The sequence below is a fragment of the Nesoenas mayeri genome (assembly GCF_963082525.1).
Source record: "Nesoenas mayeri genome assembly, chromosome: 3".
Classification (NCBI taxonomy): Eukaryota; Metazoa; Chordata; class Aves; order Columbiformes; family Columbidae; genus Nesoenas; species Nesoenas mayeri.
The window spans coordinates 120,741,904-120,758,406 of record NC_137544.1 but is presented as its reverse complement, the minus strand read 5'-3'; the positions used below and the strand labels follow the sequence as shown (position 1 = coordinate 120,758,406).

General features: G+C 40.6%; 3 protein-coding genes across 6 annotated transcripts in view; 1 reads left to right on the top strand and 2 right to left on the bottom strand.

Annotated features, from left to right (window-relative positions):
- Positions 1 to 783, bottom strand: part of LOC308038737 (two pore channel protein 2-like) — a gene marked incomplete at its 3' end in the record, with an annotated part of 31,341 nt that extends 30,558 nt beyond the window's left edge. The window contains exon 1 of the mRNA XM_080341514.1: positions 239 to 783. The remainder of the gene's footprint in view (positions 1 to 238) is intronic.
- Positions 30 to 16,503, bottom strand: part of ASB3 (ankyrin repeat and SOCS box containing 3) — a 21,646-nt gene continuing 5,172 nt past the window's right edge. Inside the window, exons 3-12 of one of the 4 annotated variants that reach the window (XR_013921954.1) lie at positions 11,760 to 11,971; positions 11,226 to 11,384; positions 9,652 to 9,764; positions 8,940 to 9,075; positions 7,983 to 8,160; positions 6,436 to 6,633; positions 4,282 to 4,533; positions 2,616 to 2,740; positions 794 to 1,119; positions 30 to 167 (exon numbers count right to left, since the gene is read on the bottom strand). Coding sequence is in view for 2 of the 4 variants with exons in the window: in XM_080341388.1 (XP_080197514.1) it covers positions 887 to 1,119; positions 2,616 to 2,740; positions 4,282 to 4,533; positions 6,436 to 6,633; positions 7,983 to 8,160; positions 8,940 to 9,075; positions 9,652 to 9,764; positions 11,226 to 11,384; positions 11,760 to 11,955 (1,590 nt within the window). In the remaining 2 variants the exon portion in view is untranslated. Of the gene's footprint in view, positions 168 to 273; positions 359 to 793; positions 1,120 to 2,615; positions 2,741 to 4,281; positions 4,534 to 6,435; positions 6,634 to 7,982; positions 8,161 to 8,939; positions 9,076 to 9,651; positions 9,765 to 11,225; positions 11,385 to 11,759; positions 11,972 to 16,503 lie in introns of those variants that run through there. The other 3 variants (XM_080341388.1, XM_080341387.1, XR_013921955.1) reach the window with 3 other exon arrangements.
- On the top strand, positions 11,992 to 15,940 carry CHAC2 (ChaC glutathione specific gamma-glutamylcyclotransferase 2). Its single transcript, XM_080341390.1, has 3 exons — positions 11,992 to 12,772; positions 14,463 to 14,498; positions 15,358 to 15,940. Exons 1-3 carry the CDS (start codon positions 12,638 to 12,640, stop codon positions 15,739 to 15,741), a joined length of 555 nt encoding a protein of 184 aa, XP_080197516.1. The 5' UTR covers positions 11,992 to 12,637; the 3' UTR covers positions 15,742 to 15,940.

Below are 16,503 nucleotides of genomic sequence, written 5' to 3'. Positions count from 1 at the left end.
CTGTGGGGACGGCGGTTACTTTTTCACTTGATTGAAGAAGGGTTTTTTGTACAGCTGCGTCACGTTGGTGCTTGTGGGGCTGTTTTGCACCTGGCCCGTGCAAGGGGAGGGACTGGGTGCAGGCTCCGAGCCGCCTCCCATTCCAATGTTCCGCCAAATATAGACAACTGAGGAAAGGTAACAAATAAAATCACTGTTCCTTCAGTAAACCATTTCTTTTCTTATATTAACTTTCTACTTGTTAGAGAAGTTCCTTCTCGCTAGGTTTCTCGTAGCAGAGGCTCAGGCATGGATTCCAGAAATTCTTCACAAGGCACAGCGTGGAGCAGCTTGAGCTGGTGCCTCCTGAAAAGGGATGCTGAGCAGGAAAACACTTGGACAATTCTACCACCACAATCCCAGCTGTCACCCGCCCTACGTCGCATCCGGGCCAACTACAAAATTAAGAGTCTGAGGTCTCCCCATTCTTCACTGCATCTCTTATTTTTGTCAGGCGAGCTGTCAGTTAAAGCTCTGAGCTTCGGTTCCTATTTTGTAACTGCAGCTAAAGAAAATAAGTTCTCGACAATAGCAAAAACATTTTTCTGTTTTGCCTCCTGCTAGGTGCAGTTCTATTCCTTTAGTTATCTCCAGAGACACAGCTCCCCTTATCCTCCAGCCTGAAGATTCTCAGGCCTTTTTTTCCACTTTACAAAGCAGACTTTTTAAACAGGTGAATCACAGAACTTCGAACAAACTTCTAGACATAGTACAAATCTGCAGCATGAAAAGATTTATTACTACAGTTACTTACAGCAGTTCTTCTCTGGCGTCTGCTAACTGCCATTACAAAATCTGCACTGTCAGAATTCCGTCACCTCACCTAGCTTAGGCATGGCAGGTGTCCCTACTTGTCATCGCTGGAGTCACTGCTAAGGGGATCTCCCTGCGCACTCTGCCTCAGAAAAACCTCTGCTTCTGGGAATCCGCTGGCTCGCAGCACATCCAAGTAGAGAAGGTAGTCCTGCAGACAAGCCGGCAATGGCAGCCTCCGGATAAATTGGTCCGATCGGAGGCGCTCGCTGCTTAAAAGGGAGCGGATCCCAAGCCGACAAAGATGAGACAGGGGAGGAATAAAGCCTGTAAAATTAAAAAACAAGTCAAACACTGAACAGGGCACCATGGGATTACATCACTTGCCTATGGTTATCTGGTTTAGTTGGATCCCAGCTGAACACCCCCCGCCAGTGTCTCTGGCAGATAAGAAGGCAGAGTTCTTGAGAGCAAAGGGTTGTCTGCTCAAATCAGCATTTTTGGAATTTCCCTATATAGGAGCTAGAAAAGTTACCTTAAACTTCTAGAAAAAGGTATCAAAGAATCATTTTCTCCTTAATCGCAAAGCTTAATCTAACCAGCTTGGAACAGCTACCTACTTGAGGAGAGAGAAGCCCACTCCACCTTACAAGAAATGAAAAATTAAGTCTGGAAGTGAATCAAGTAACAACAGCAACAAAATAACATAAGGGAAAGCACTTTTAGGATAACTGTTAAATGAGAGGAGGACTCAGTTTGCATATGATGCCAAATCATAGAATCATTTAGGTTGGGAAAGGTCTTTAAGGCCATCGAGTCCATCTCCTTTCAGGCAGTTCAGAGATCAGAAGGTCTCCCCTCAGCTCCTGTTCTCCAACTGAAACCCCAGGTCCCTTAACCGCTCCCATCACACTTGTGCTCCAGCGCCTTCCCCAGCTCTGTTGCCCTAAATGTTCCAAAATGTTGCTAAATAACTTAAGCACAGCGCTGAAATGTACACAAACATGTCTGTAACCCGGCATTTGCTCAAACACAAACTCCCTTATTATAGATGGACTTATCCTGCCACAAGCTGCCCTTGGCTGAAAGAATGAAAAACTAAAAACTTCCAAACTTCCACCCCCTGCTTTTTCCTCTCTGCTTTCCCTCTTCTGCTTTAGGTACTGGATGCTATTACAATACAAATATTTTTACTAATAGCAAAGGAAACAAAGAAAGAACTTCATCTAAATTTCCCCAAATAAAATCTAATTTTTTTTTTCTCCAAAAAGATGTCTTAATTAGCTTCAAATATTCCAAAGCAAGTATTATTTAATAACACTATCACTTCGACATTAAAAAAAAAAAATTAAAAACATTACAGACTCTTTTAAAGAAGAATTTGCTTAGAAATTCACCACTAACAAAGGCATCCGAGTGCAATTTTTCAGTAACATAACGCAGAGGTCACAGAGCACGACCTGTGCATTGGAGCTGCTTTTCTGAAGGCTGAATGCAGTGAGCGCATGTGCTTTCCTAGACAACCACTGATTCAATCTTTTTGACCACATTTTGATCGCAGGAGCAACAACAAACAGCTCCATTTGTAGACATATGATATGATGATTGATATGGTTTGCATTTTAATTACTGTCAAAGGCTTACAGAACAGGATGGAAAAACAAATCAACCTGGTTATGTTTTCTAGACAACACCTGCCGCCTGTATTGACTATTGCACCTTCTTTGCCACAGTGCCTGAGCACAGCGAGCAGTTTCCCACGGACAGCCTGGACACTGGCAAACACACAGACTTTTCTTTTAAATCATAACTGCATTGCTTACTCTTGGGAGTCCAAGTTGTCTTGTGCCCGTAGTCTAGAAGGTCTTGCTGTACAACTAGAGGAAGTCTCTTCCAGTCTGTGAACTCCAGGGCAAAACTAAGGGCATCCACGCTCATAGAGAAAATCCTGCGTAACAAAAACTCCCATTAAACACTATTTTACGTAATCCCATAAATATAATAATGGAAACAATGCATAGAAATCTTCACTATTTTCTAACAAATCCTTAAAAACCTACATCCTAAGCCTAAAACCAGAAAACCATTCAAGAGAAATCTAAAGTACTTTTGACAGCCTTTACTAATATAATTTTATCTTCCTCCATTTCTTTTTTAAAAGTTAGAATTTAAGAGAAAAATACCTGCTCTGAAATGTAAATGCTTTAGTAGTAGGCAGCATTCTCCTCTGCACTAGTTTCTTATTCCATTTCCTCCTAAATTTTAATAAGGGGTCAAACAACCGGAGCATTATAAGCATTATAACCATACGCATACATGTCATTTGTTACCTATTACCCTCCTGTTATTTTCCAGGATAGAATAGTTAATATTGAAGTTAAACTTACAAAAACATTAGTTTTGTAGATTATGAGGTGATAAGCAGTATTTTTAAAAGTGGATATTTAAGCGAATGAAGTAATTGGTATAAAAGTATTTGTAGATTATGTAACAAAATATCAGAAAGGATCCTGTATGATATCCATGGACAGGGAGATTTGTTTACTCACAGAATTGCAATCTTGTGGTGTGTTTACTTCCACAATCACTTATTCTCCTATGAACAAATGTGATCTACAAAGCACAGACACACTATGCTCTATATATATGCTACTCTCACTAGTTCAGAAAGGCATGGATGCTAACGATCAGCAGAATCTCACTAAGTCCTTAATGAATGCATTCAACACTACCAGAGATAGCTTCACAGCATCTGGAATTTAAATCAATATTTAAGTAAACCTTGAAATCCTACTCCTTTCATACAGTTAAGTGAGGCGTGTAATGAATTTATCCGTCTCATGTTATGTTAATGGCTGAGACATATGGTAGTAAAGTCATCTTCATGGACAAGAAAAACAGAAGAAAATGCAAATACTTCATAGTTTTAAACATAAGTTTAATTCTGTATGCCTAATTAAACATCAAACATCACCAAGCTGTCATTTGTGTGTGGAGGAACCAAAAAAAGAGACTGGAATTTTTGCCACGTTATTTTGTTTAACGCAATCTCTAACTACATCCGTTTCCTCTCCTGCTGGCCTTGGCCCAGCTTCACCTTCCATTTGTTTCTCATCCCTCTTGACCTCTTTCCTGGGATTTGAAATTCTTCTTACCATTCCCATACTGCACACAGACATGCCATTTGCAACTCAATTTGCAGGCTAATAAGAGATCTTCAATATAAAACTGCAAAATGATGCTTTTCTCCAGGGCAGCGATAAAACAATCTCCATTCTGATTTTCTTCCTAAAATACATTTGTTTTCCTGAACCCAACCGTTACCTGGGGATGATTTATTTCAGGCTTTCCGCAACCCTCACCATTCCTGATCGGGGCAACTGATTATCAAGCACCATCCCCTGAAAGCACATGCCTTAACTAACATTGCAACAGCTCTGCACGTTACCATACATTATTTAAGCAAACAGGGTTATGTTATCTACTTACCAGACTCTGTGCATTAAATTGACCGGATTAAAACCAGCCAGGAGCAGATACGGCAGCCATTCCTTGTACTCCTGGTGTGCGCTGTTTGAGCAATGGATGAAGGTCAAGAGTTGGCCCCCAGAAGGCAGTGGACAGCCCAGCTTCAAGAAGCGTCGAAACAAAGAAAACTTTCCACAAGTCACGCAATGGATCAAATTACGGTCAAGTAAGGTGACCCCGTATTTCAGGAAAATATCAACGAAATCAAAAAACCTACGGACAAGCACACAAGGAACAGGATATCCTGTTAGCTTTTCCTAGAAAGCATCTACCATTTCACTTCTTGCCTCCCAGAAAAATATGCAACAGATGGACAAGTGTGTGTAAATGTCAAATGACTGCAGCCCAGAACTCGGGGAGCAGCCTCATGTCCAGACTCGTTAAGGGGTTAATTTACATCCTGCTGTATTTGTGGGAAAGCTCTGCAACTTGCCAAACTACTGTGAACATTGGAAAATGTTTTTTATTAAAATAATTTTATCATTATAAATTGTAACAAGGTAATGTGATAGAGAATGAGATTATGACTGATAATGAGTGTGTTAGTTTTTAGTTAGTAATTAGATGGCACATTACTTTACAGAAGTGGTGATATCTGATAAATCACCCACAGGCTGACCAGAGGCACCAGCGCTGGGATGTACTTTCACTATTCAAAAAATAATTCTGTGCTTGATGTCCCTCTTTGAATTAAAACCTTTTAGTTAAGTAGGATAAACTCAATCAAAACAGTATTTTCACTTTGGGAACATTATAAATGACTGGTGAGTTACTGATTACAATTACGGCGCTGTAGCTTGATGGCATATACATGGTAAAGTTTTTTAAAGCTTTCCTGAGCCAACTGTAAGAATGTGTAGTCCTATTAATTAATAGCATGCAACTCGTACACACTTTACAAACACACACATTCAAACATATTCAGCAAAGAATATCCCAGCAAAGTTAATTCTTTCAGGAGCTTTATCTAGGAGGAAAAGAAGTGCATCTTGTCAAAACCATAATTTTTAATTAGAACAGGCTTTCTCATGAAAAATAATTCTACTAAGTGATCGACAGCAGTCAGCCGAAGAATAAACACAACAAAACACAACACAAAACTTTTCAAACGTATTCTCTACCACATGAAATGTGTCTGTTGTTCTAAAGCATAAAGGAGTATCAGGTACTGCTCTCCGGGCTCAGTTAAAATGTAAACCACAATTACACTACAGCTCCATCCAAAGTCCAGAGCTGCCACAACGTGACGGAGGTTTGATTCTCTCTCTCAATTCGAGCCGTGTCTGCATTCAACCCTTTAATTGTTATTTTATAGGTTAAAATAGTTTGGGAGGAGCACAAGGCGAGCTTGGGGACAGCAACATCTAGAGATTTTCAGTAACAGCCCACTCCTCCACAAATTCATTTCCCTCAGAAAAAGGAGGAAGAAACCTCCATACTAAAGGAAAAAAAAAATCATCAACAATAAGGACATGAAGAGCACTTCACTGACATACCATATATCATATACCTAGGAGTAAGGCTTCCAGGCTTTTATACCTTATTATTTTTCCTCTAAAATTATAGCCTTTGCATTATGAAGCAAGCATTGCTTTATTCCTTGTTGAATACCAGGGCTGTGCAGCATCCGCCAGGCATAAAAAGAAACAGGTCATGATCTAAATGAATTTATCATTCAGTTTCCCAGTTCTCCCTACAGGTGAAGTGTTGAGCTGAATAATTCTGCTTGTCTCATGCACGAGATCGGCAGAAAGCACTGCTTTTCCATAACTCATCCTTACTGAAAACATTCTGGCTACTTAATAGGCCTTTTGATCCAATTACACCATCAAGTCACATTCCCAGAAGACACAGACTAGTTGGTAAGGCCTTCCGAAAGCACAAAAACTATCATGTTCTACAAAACTCTTCTGCAAATTGCCGAGCTTCCCCTCGGAGATTTCAGCAAGGTTCTTCAGCCCGTGCATGCAATCCGAAGCCCACGCCCCATTCAGATACTTAGTTCAACTCTGTCAGCTCAAGAATTGAGGAATGGTGGCAGGAAAACTGCACATTTTAAAAAAAATAAAGGCAAACACAATTATGAATAGTTTCCAATATAAGAGGTCCACTTACCCACGTTGGAAGACCATACACATGGGTGATATGCAGTTGAACTGAAGGCACTCTTGAGCATCTGGACTGTAGCCTTTGGTAAGTAACATTTCCAAACATTCTTTCTTATAACCATACACTGCCGAATACACAGGGCTCACTTTGCCCTTGCCTTTGTCACAAATCCGGTCTGTAACTGGTATTAGCAACTCTAATATCCTGCAAATATTTCAAAACACTATTTATTTGGTGATGTCAGGAAATAATTAATTTTAAATGTAAGGTCATTTGTCATGTGGTCATTACAACTTAAGAAGAAAATCCTACCTGTTTTTCACTACTGAGATCCCATAAAATAACAAACTTCTTCATTTCGTACACAGACCCATAACAAACATTGTGCTTTGCCCTGGATTTAGGCTGGCGAGAAATATTTTAGTCTGAACCAGAGAGAGAGATACACCTGTTATCCAGGAATCCCTTTCGCAGCAATAGAGTACCTCTGCGCATTAAATCCAGACTTCCACGAAGCCTGGAAGCAAACTGAAAATGTGAGCTGCAAATAAGACAATAATTTACTTCTGTTCAACAGCATTTGCTGAGATACCGAAACAGAAATCTCATTCTGTCGCATAGCTCTACATCCTCTCCAGCTGATAAGAACTAGAGATGAACACTCATTCCTTTGCTACTGGAACTTACTGGTGCTGCCCAGAGGTCACCAGTTAAATATTGTTGAGAAAGCTATAAAGGCTGCATTTGATTTAAAGACACTTCTAGTACTGACAACTTTGCTAACCCATCTTACGTTTCCGAGAAAACGAACAAATTCAGCTTCCCACGTCTCTACTACAGTTTGCCCTTCTCTTCAGTTTGAAAAGAGGCACCAATTTTACACAAACTTTAATGACGACTCAGCTGGTGACCTCCTTTCGTTAGGAATTAAAATCAAGCATCTACTAATAATTCTGCAGTTAGTATCATCATTAATATATTTAATCTTAAGTGTTTTCATACATGTACAAATATGGGACTTCCTTCCACTCTTGGTTTTCTGCTGTGAAAGCAATTTATGTCATCGGGATTGGGGAAAGCTATAAATGCATTTCTACAAGAATTAAAGGAACTGTTTTGTGGCTTTGATTTTCTAGCTGGTTCAGCTAATTCACTACTTGCATACAACTACTGCTACTTAATGGTCAGGAGTATAATTCTAATTAAGAGCTGTTCAAGTCATGTAATAAAGCATATGCTGTTGTTATTGATATTTGAAATGTTAAAGTAATATAACTATTGAGTGAACTGGTATCTGATCCAGCACTGTGAAAAACCCCTTAAATTTGTCAGGATATGGATCACAGCCAGATTAGATCCCTAATTGAAAATGGTTGTTTCCTTTACTAGGCCTACTAACACACATTTAAAATATGGAAGAAATCAGAAATTCTACACTACGAATCAGCTTGAGAACTCGTGTTTCTTCCTCACAGAGCTGAACCTACTTCCTCTCTCTTGATTCGGTTTTTATGACCGGAACCTTTTGTCTGAATGCCTTTTTAATCACCCACTTTTTATGGCCCATCTCAGCCGCTGAGTGGATGGGTAACTGCCACTTTTCCTTGTTGCAGTAGAGATTGGCGTCTGCGCCGCTGGCCAAGAGCAGCTCCAGGCACTCGGTGTGGCCCTCCTGCGCAGCGATCAGCAGGGGAGTGGCTCTGTCCTTGGTCTGACAGTTCACGTTTGCACCTAACAAAAAAAAAAACAACCAAAACCCAAAAACCAGTACTTCACACCAGCACACAAAATAAACAACTAATTAAACTTTATAATTCGTTTTCACAGAGTCACTTCACAACACAACAGGTTTTTTCCACAGCAAAATAAGGAATCATTCAGCAGTTGTTGCTAACTTTTTGAAAAGTCAGTGATTAAGGTGAGCTCTGCCAAAGATCAGCACCACATAAAGCGGGCTGGGCAATCTTTTGATGGCACCAATTATTTGAGATTCTCCCCCAGGAACTGGTAGATCAGTTCACAGGATCGCTCTGGTCAGGTCACAGCACCCTCAAGCTGAAGAGTTACAGCAATTGATTTTGGTTGTGAGGATATATGCACTTCCACGTATTAAACTTGTTCATTATGTGAATGAAACGATCGCTGTCACTTTGTGACCAGAGAGCTGTATCTTCACTCAGTAGCAGCAATATCTTACGACAAGAGCAATTTCATCAAAATCAGACCACTCATGTTGTGCTACCAAGGGCTTCCAGCAGGCCCTGAGAAGCCTTAACCTTCTCATGATTTCCATTTATCATTTCCTACCATCACTTGCCGAAAATGACATTAAATGACTGAAACAAGATTTGAGCAGTTAGGATGGTTTAGCATACCCATCTGCAATTAAAACTACATTAAAAACACTAGAATTGGAAGTTATGAAGTGCAAAAGCAGAACTAAAACAGCACCTGGTGACAGGTCGATGCAAGATTAAGAACCATGAAGATAAATGAATGATCATTATTACCAGAGGATATAAGCAGTCTTAAACACTCCAGCTTTCCATACTGAGCAGCAATAAATAAAGGGGTAATTCCATAGTCATCCTCACATTCCTTGCTTGCCCCTGCCTCCAGGAGTATTTGCATTATCTCAGTGTGTCCCTGAAATAAAGATTTTTATTCTTAACCAACAAAGTACTGGGGAATTGCCATAATCTACTTCTCCCACACATTCCAAACAGAAATAAGATAAAATGCAATATATTCAATATTCTAAAGATGCATTGAAAAAATAACGGTAGAAAAAATTACACAAGTTAAATAATATTTTTCTCATTTGCACAATACATACAAATATAAATTAAATTAGTTTATTAGAAACACTAAGCTAACATATATCTATTCCAGAAACAGGTCGTACATCCCACTGATAATGAGATTCTACATAGAACACTTTCTTGAAAAAATCTAGTAAGATACTCACTTTCTAAATACACCACGTGAGCTTGTGAGCACGTGCAATACTTCTAGTATTCAAATAATGATTGCTGCCCAACACCAACATCTCATGAAGATTTAGATACACTCAGTGCATTGCAAGCCCTTCAGCATTTAGACAACCTTAGGACTGCTAGGGCAGGGTAGGAAAAATTCCGTCATATAAAGCAAAAACATAGATTAATTATCACTCAGAATAGGGCAGTTACATGGAAATTGTATGATACGACAACAAGTTACCTCGAGAGAAGCTTGGTGCAAAGAATTCCACCCAGACCAAGTATGATGTCCTTCAACTTTTGCTCCATATCTGATCAGAACCTTTACAATGTCTGCCTTTCCACTTTGAACAGCTTCACACAGAACAGGAAAAAAAGCCAAAAAAATTCTTATTAACTGGATTTAAAGAACTCATTGAAAAACTCAAATGGCCTCAGCACTAACTTCCTGACACAATAATCATAATTCTTTTAAACTTGCTTTACATTTGCTTACTTGCCTCTTACATTTATGGCCCGAACCCAGAGTTGGAGAATGGAAATTTATCCACAAAAATTTTAGTTAGATTTGCTAAAATTCCACCTACACTGTGCTAATACAGGTAACAAAAACAGGTTTCTCTCCTCCCGTTTTCTGGGGAACACAGAGACAATTCTGCAGCAGGCACCTAACTGTGTGACATTTGCAATAACCTCCCAAACACGTGAAGCCCAGTGGCCATCTTACAACAAATTCCCCCAAACTTAATTTTTTTAAAGTTTAAAACTCTTTGAAATACCTATATGAGATTAATTTAAAAGGTGTATATTTATGCTAACGCATTCCTTGAAAAGCCTCCTAATTCATCCTCAAGATTTTGCCCCCAACAACTCTACCAAGGCACATTCCCCGTGTCACCAAAAAGTCTGATTTGGTGATAAATGACTGTGAATAATTGCTACTGACTGAATAATGTGAAGAGTATTAGCGCGGGAGCTGGCCAAAGGAGCGCCCCTGCCTTGTAGTACTCAATGTCCAACACAGAGCTGTGCCATAACCCCGTCACATAGTCTGGACTAACCTGACCATAACCCTTTTCCTTTTTGAAAAAGTATCTTGGATCCACAATCACAGGACCTGTCTAATCTATGTAAGCGCTAATACATGGTGTTAATTACCATTATCTGGTGTGCTTTTAATGATCATTTCCCCGCAAGTGCTGCCTGTTACTGTTTTAAGCAAATAAGGCATTTAGTTGCTTAAAAATAAAATGTGAATTGACTTGTCAACAAAGGTAATGTGGCAGCCGTGATGTCTGCCTGGACTGCAGACGTGAGTAAAGCAATAAGCATACTTAATCAGCTGATTTAGACCCTGAGAATTCCCTACAGCAGTTTTAAGCATTTAATGATGTCAAATCACAGAAAAAATAACAAAATAATGGACCTTAATTGCTAAACTAGGAATTGCAAAAAGAATCAGAGGTCTTTTCACATACAAAGCAGGGAAGAACTTAAAGAAAAGGCCTGAAATACCCTCACACAGATGCAATCCTATGCCTCCTAGACCCTTTCTGTGCTAGAAACAAAGGGCAACACAAAAAACCCCATACATTTGGGTTTACAAATTTGTTTTGAAACATAGTCTGAAGCAGAGTTATCCACAAATAAAAAGTAATCTTTAGACCCACCCCATCTCTAAAGCACAGTATTTAGGCTACGAAAATATAAACCATGGTAGGCAGTAAATGAGCGCTACTGAGTTTAAACTCAGCTAACAAATAAGGTTTTCCCCATTCAGCGGCTGTTGTGAGATCTCAGGAAAGCTCGTGTCACCTAGGAACAGCGTGGTGGTTTCGTCGGTGGTGATTTCATTGGGGCGAGCCCCAGCTTCTAGAAGAATGCGAACACCTTCCAAAGAGCCGTAGGACGCCGCGAGGTGCAGCGGAGTCATCCCCACAAACGTCTTTGTGTGGATGTAGTCTTTAGAGGGAGCTACAAATGAGAATAATGAAGGACATAAAAAAGTATATTGAGCAATGAATTACAAAACACAATTATTTTCTTAAAATAACTGAGTTATTTGAGATGCGTGGCCTACAGTGCATGCACAGACATGCTGCTATCAACTCTTTCAAACAGCAGGGCCAGTTATTGCTGGCCCTACAGATAACCCCCTTGGTAAAGTAAAATCAAATGTCATTCACAGACGACAACATGCCAATTCCTCTTTACCATAGCTAGGCAGTATCTAGCAAACCACAAAGAAATGTACAGAAGAACAACACCAGAAATCGGTTTAATTTATAATCTATGTGATAGGGTAATTTAGCTGAAAAATCACACTATTTCACATCAATTTCTCCTCACCTGAACGAATGAGTATCTTCAGACATTCACTGGACCCGTGAGCTGCTGCTTCGTGGATGGGCATCCAGCCCCTGTTATCTGGAACATCGAGGCTGTGCCGCTTCCTCAAGAGCTTCTTCAGCAGGTCAACACTTCCTGCTCTGGCTGCCATCCCCACAGCAGAGCACCGATCGGCGTAGGACTCCGTGAAATCCATCCTTACGTACGGCAAACTGTGTGAGACGAAGGGGGCAGGAAAAAAGAGAGGAAGGAGACCAGGAAAAAAAGCCTGTTAGTACAGAATACGTACATTTGGTTTGCTGGTTTGTTTGGTTCTTTGTTGGTTTGGTTTTGGTTTTTGTTTTGGTTTGGCAGAGGTTTTTGTTTGGGTTGTTTTGTTTTTTGGTTTTGTTTTTGTTTTCAGGGAGAGCATTTGTTTGTAGGGTTTTTGCCAATAGTCAGCTCTTTGTTTTTCTTTTTTTTACACTTTAATATTTTACCTGTTTTGCCCCTTTTGTAACACAGCAACAGCATTCTGACTTAGTTCCAATGACTTCTGAGTATCGATTTTTAAGATTACACATCATTATAGCCGCGGTTCTTAGCGACATGGTCCAGAGGTAGACTCGATGACCTTAGAGCTCTTGGGGCGATAAGAGCTTCCTGGCTTTCCCCCAGCGGCTCCCCGCGAGGCAAAGTGCCAGGAGCCAGGGGATTTATTGTCATGGCCCGACTGACACAACTGTAAAGCCGAACCTCAGCGCACACGCCGGGCTCGCACAGAGCCCTTGGTGGCTGCAGCAGGGACCCCCCTGCAGGGACCCCGGCGCCGGTGTCCCCCGCAGGACCGGTGGCTCCCCCGGGCCGCCCGCACTGCGCAGGCCCGCGGCGGGGCGGCCATGTGGGTGTTCGGCTACGGCTCCCTCATCTGGAAGGTGGATTTCCCTTACGAGGAGAAGATGGTGGGGCGCATCCAGGGTTACAGCCGCCGCTTCTGGCAGGGCAGCACCGACCACCGCGGCGTGCCGGGCAAGGTGAGGCGGGACGGGATGGGGCCGAGTCAGGCAGCGCTTGCCGGGCCTGCCGGAGGAAGCGGCCAGAGGGCGGGCCAAGGCCTCCCGGCACCGGGGCCTGCGTCCCCACCAGCCCGAGCGCTTCGGGACGGGAGCGGCCCCGGCGCTGCAGCCCCGTGGCCGAAGCGAAGCGGCCCCGGCATCCGCATAACCGGACAACGTAATGAACTTCCTGTAGCAAAAATAACCGTCTGAATAGCTCAAAAATAGGTATTACAGCCACGAAATAACTCAGTGTGGGTGTCAGGCTCGGAAGAGAAATGCTAGTTAATAAATCAATGCCAGGAGTGTTGATCCGAGTAACTACCTCACTGCTTTTCATCTTTTTTAACTTGCAAATGAAAAATAATGGAAGAGAAAATACTTACTATTTGGATAATAATGTTTTTAAAAGCCACCAAGAAAAACAAATGAAAACTCCAGAAGCAAGCATTCCCAGTTTCATGCAGACATACATATTTTTAAGCCACGGGAGTGAGAATAGTCTTGCTCTGCTTTGAAAGCCTGTAGCACCCTCCCATAGAAGGGCTGTCACCCTTCTGTGATTCTAAATAGCTCAACAAATATTAGAAGAAACAACAGGTTGCAGAAGCGAATCAGGCAATGACAGATGTGGCAGGACTGTTATTTACAGCCGCACTGCTGCCATGCAAGAGAGAAACACACGTACAGACTCATCGAATGGAAAAGCATGGACACATCGATGGAACCATTGGTGACGAGTCTTAAAAAGACTAAATGCAGACGCCAAAATCAGCAACTTTAAACTAAAAATGTAGTTCTCCATAGGGTTTTATGTTTTAAAATTTTCTTCTCCAGGTTATACAACAAATCTCAACAAGTTTCAGTATTTGCAAACTGGATTCTTACTCTTCCTGCATGAAATAACGCATGGGAAAAATAATCATTGTTCTCCCTCTGCCTAGTAAGGGAAAATAAGCTGGGAGGGGGGAAAGAAGGGGAAAATAGTCTCCTGCACGATAAACTTATTTTTTTGAGCTCTGAATATCATGGTGCCTACTAAAAGTTACTAGCAGGTTACATTGTTCAAAACCATCTAATTAACTCTGAGCTTCCAAACCTGGGAGCTGCCATGTGTCATTGTGCGTAATTAACATTTTCTAAAATGCAGTGGTAATATCTTGCTTAGTTCTATGCAAGCTTGACATTACCTTCCATGCCCGCGTATAAACTTTTTGAATACAAGTGAGAAGTTCACCTCATTGTCAGTCTGCAGATAAAACAATTGCACGGTGCTGCGGAGAAGGGACATGACTGAGGATGGGTTCACATTAATGAATTACTGCCACTGTTTTAAACAAGAATAGAGTCTGAACAGCACGTACAAAGCAAGGGCATTCAAAACCTCCCCGCTTATGACTGCCCTTAATTTAACTTCTATGTTGCAGACACTTGCCACTCAGAAATTATCTTTTTGTTTAGCAGAGTGTAGCTAATACAGATCAAAAGCTATTCACAGAAAATATTTATACTGGACCTCAAAGACATAGACCTTATTGACATTGTCCTGGATTAGTTCTCTGACCCTTTCATTACTGTTTATTGGGGTTTTTTTAACTTTTGTTCTGCTTATGATTTTGTGGAAAAGCTCCTAACTGATTTTTTTAACATATTTTCTTTTTAATTTTAGCCGGGACGAGTTGTGACTCTGGTTGACGATCCTGAGGTATAGTACTCCTGTTCTGTCTCCCTAGTGTACAGAATGTCCTGTTGCATTCCCAGCCTGTGCAGTAAGTCTCTATTAACTTTTGCTTTTCCACAAGTAAATAATTGAGTTCTCTTTAGTACAATTAGAAGATCTCTCAACATTTCTCAGAGTTACACCAAGGACTTTGATTGTTTTAAATAAATCAATCCATCTAAACCAAGAAGCTGGAAGTAGTTTGGGTCTGTCATTATCAAAAATCCATTTTCAAGTATTTTAACTGCATAGCTGAAGTGACTATTCTGGAAAATATGCAGAATTTTACCTTCAGCTTATGTATACTGCTGACAACATGCCAATAGTAGACCCCAGATGTTGTGTCAGAACTGTAATCTTGCCCTCCCAAAATAAAAACTGCAATCGAGATTACATTGCAGTGACAGAAAAGGAGAAACCCTTGCTTTATTTTTTGCTACTCAAAATGCTTAAGGAATTAAATGCCACAACTGTGCTTTTGGTTTCTGCATAGTATTTTGAAATAAGCTCCTGTTCAGAGGAAACTCTCATTGGCCTGTCATTGCTTATCTTTCCACCTTTTCCCCACGGTGCAAGGGGAGCGCCTGGAGATGGAACAAGGCCTAGGCTTACAGTCCTATAAGCCATAGGAAAATCAATGCTTTGCTGCTTATGAAAGTACCTAGACCTACATGTTACCTATTTTGAACTCTGTTTGATAGTAAAGAAGCTATCTTTACAACTACTTGCAATATTTTTAGGGATCTTACCCATCAGAAAGCTCTCGGTTGGCCTGCTCACCAGCTAGGACAGAAGTATCCTTTTAAACACTGCCTGGATTTTCTCTTTTTCCGTCCTTCCACAGGGTTGCGTATGGGGTGTCGCTTACAGATTGCCGGCTGGACAAGAATGTGAAGTGAAGGCCTACCTGGACTTCAGAGAGAAAGGAGGCTACAGGACTACAACTGTTGTTTTCTACCCCAAAGACTCGTCAGTAGAGCCGTTTGATGTCTTGTTGTACATCGGCACTCATGAGAACCCTAACTACCTTGGTCCAGCACCGCTAGAAGAAATTGCTGAACAGATTTTTAATGCCGTTGGGCCTAGCGGAAGAAACACGGAGTACCTGTTTGAACTCGCTGATTCTATCAGAAGTCTCGTACCAGAAGATGTAGATGAGCATCTCTTCTCCTTAGAGAAACTAGTGAAGGGACTCTTGGAAAAGCATCAGAACCTAAATTGTCTATAAAATAACGTCTTAATGATCTTGCTTCATCTTCAGAGGAACGGTTTCATTGCACAATGGGTATATGAATTGGAGGCATGTTTCTCAGTACTACGCTCTCTTATTTATTTTAATAGTGCATTCAAAATAGTAGTTGGTCATTAAAACATACTGTTAAAAATAATTATTCTTTCAGAAGTCTATAGAAAGGGGAGCAGAGGAAGTGGTTTAGGTTTGAATTTGGTATATTGGGTTTTTATCCAAAGATTACATCTTTATGAAAATCTCAAGAGAACCATTTAAGCTTCTCTTTGCTTGAAGATTCATTTTTTAAGTTACTGTTTCAGGTTTTAAATAAATCTTTAGAATATTTTTAAGATCAAAATCTGCATTCAGATATAACTCTTACTGATTCAAGTGATAGTTCTTTCTGATTCAAGACCACAGACGTGGAGGCCAGTGCAGCTAGAGAGATAAATGTTAAGTAGTTGTTGTAAACTGCATAGTAAAAGTATAGTAGAACATTTATATTATCAATGTTCAGCTTTGCAGAAATGAAGTTATTCCACTGAAGTAGTCATCTTACCCTTTATATATTTGTCTAAATACAGAGAATAAACTGTTTCATTGTCAAGGAAATAATTATTTTCCTTGGCTGTTTATGACAAGCCCCTGACACCAAAGCAGGGGATACTTTGACACAAACAAGCCATAACACATCAGTGCCTCATTTTATTTCTTTAGATTAATTAAAAGAATAAAGCAATTATGTTAAAATTAACTGAG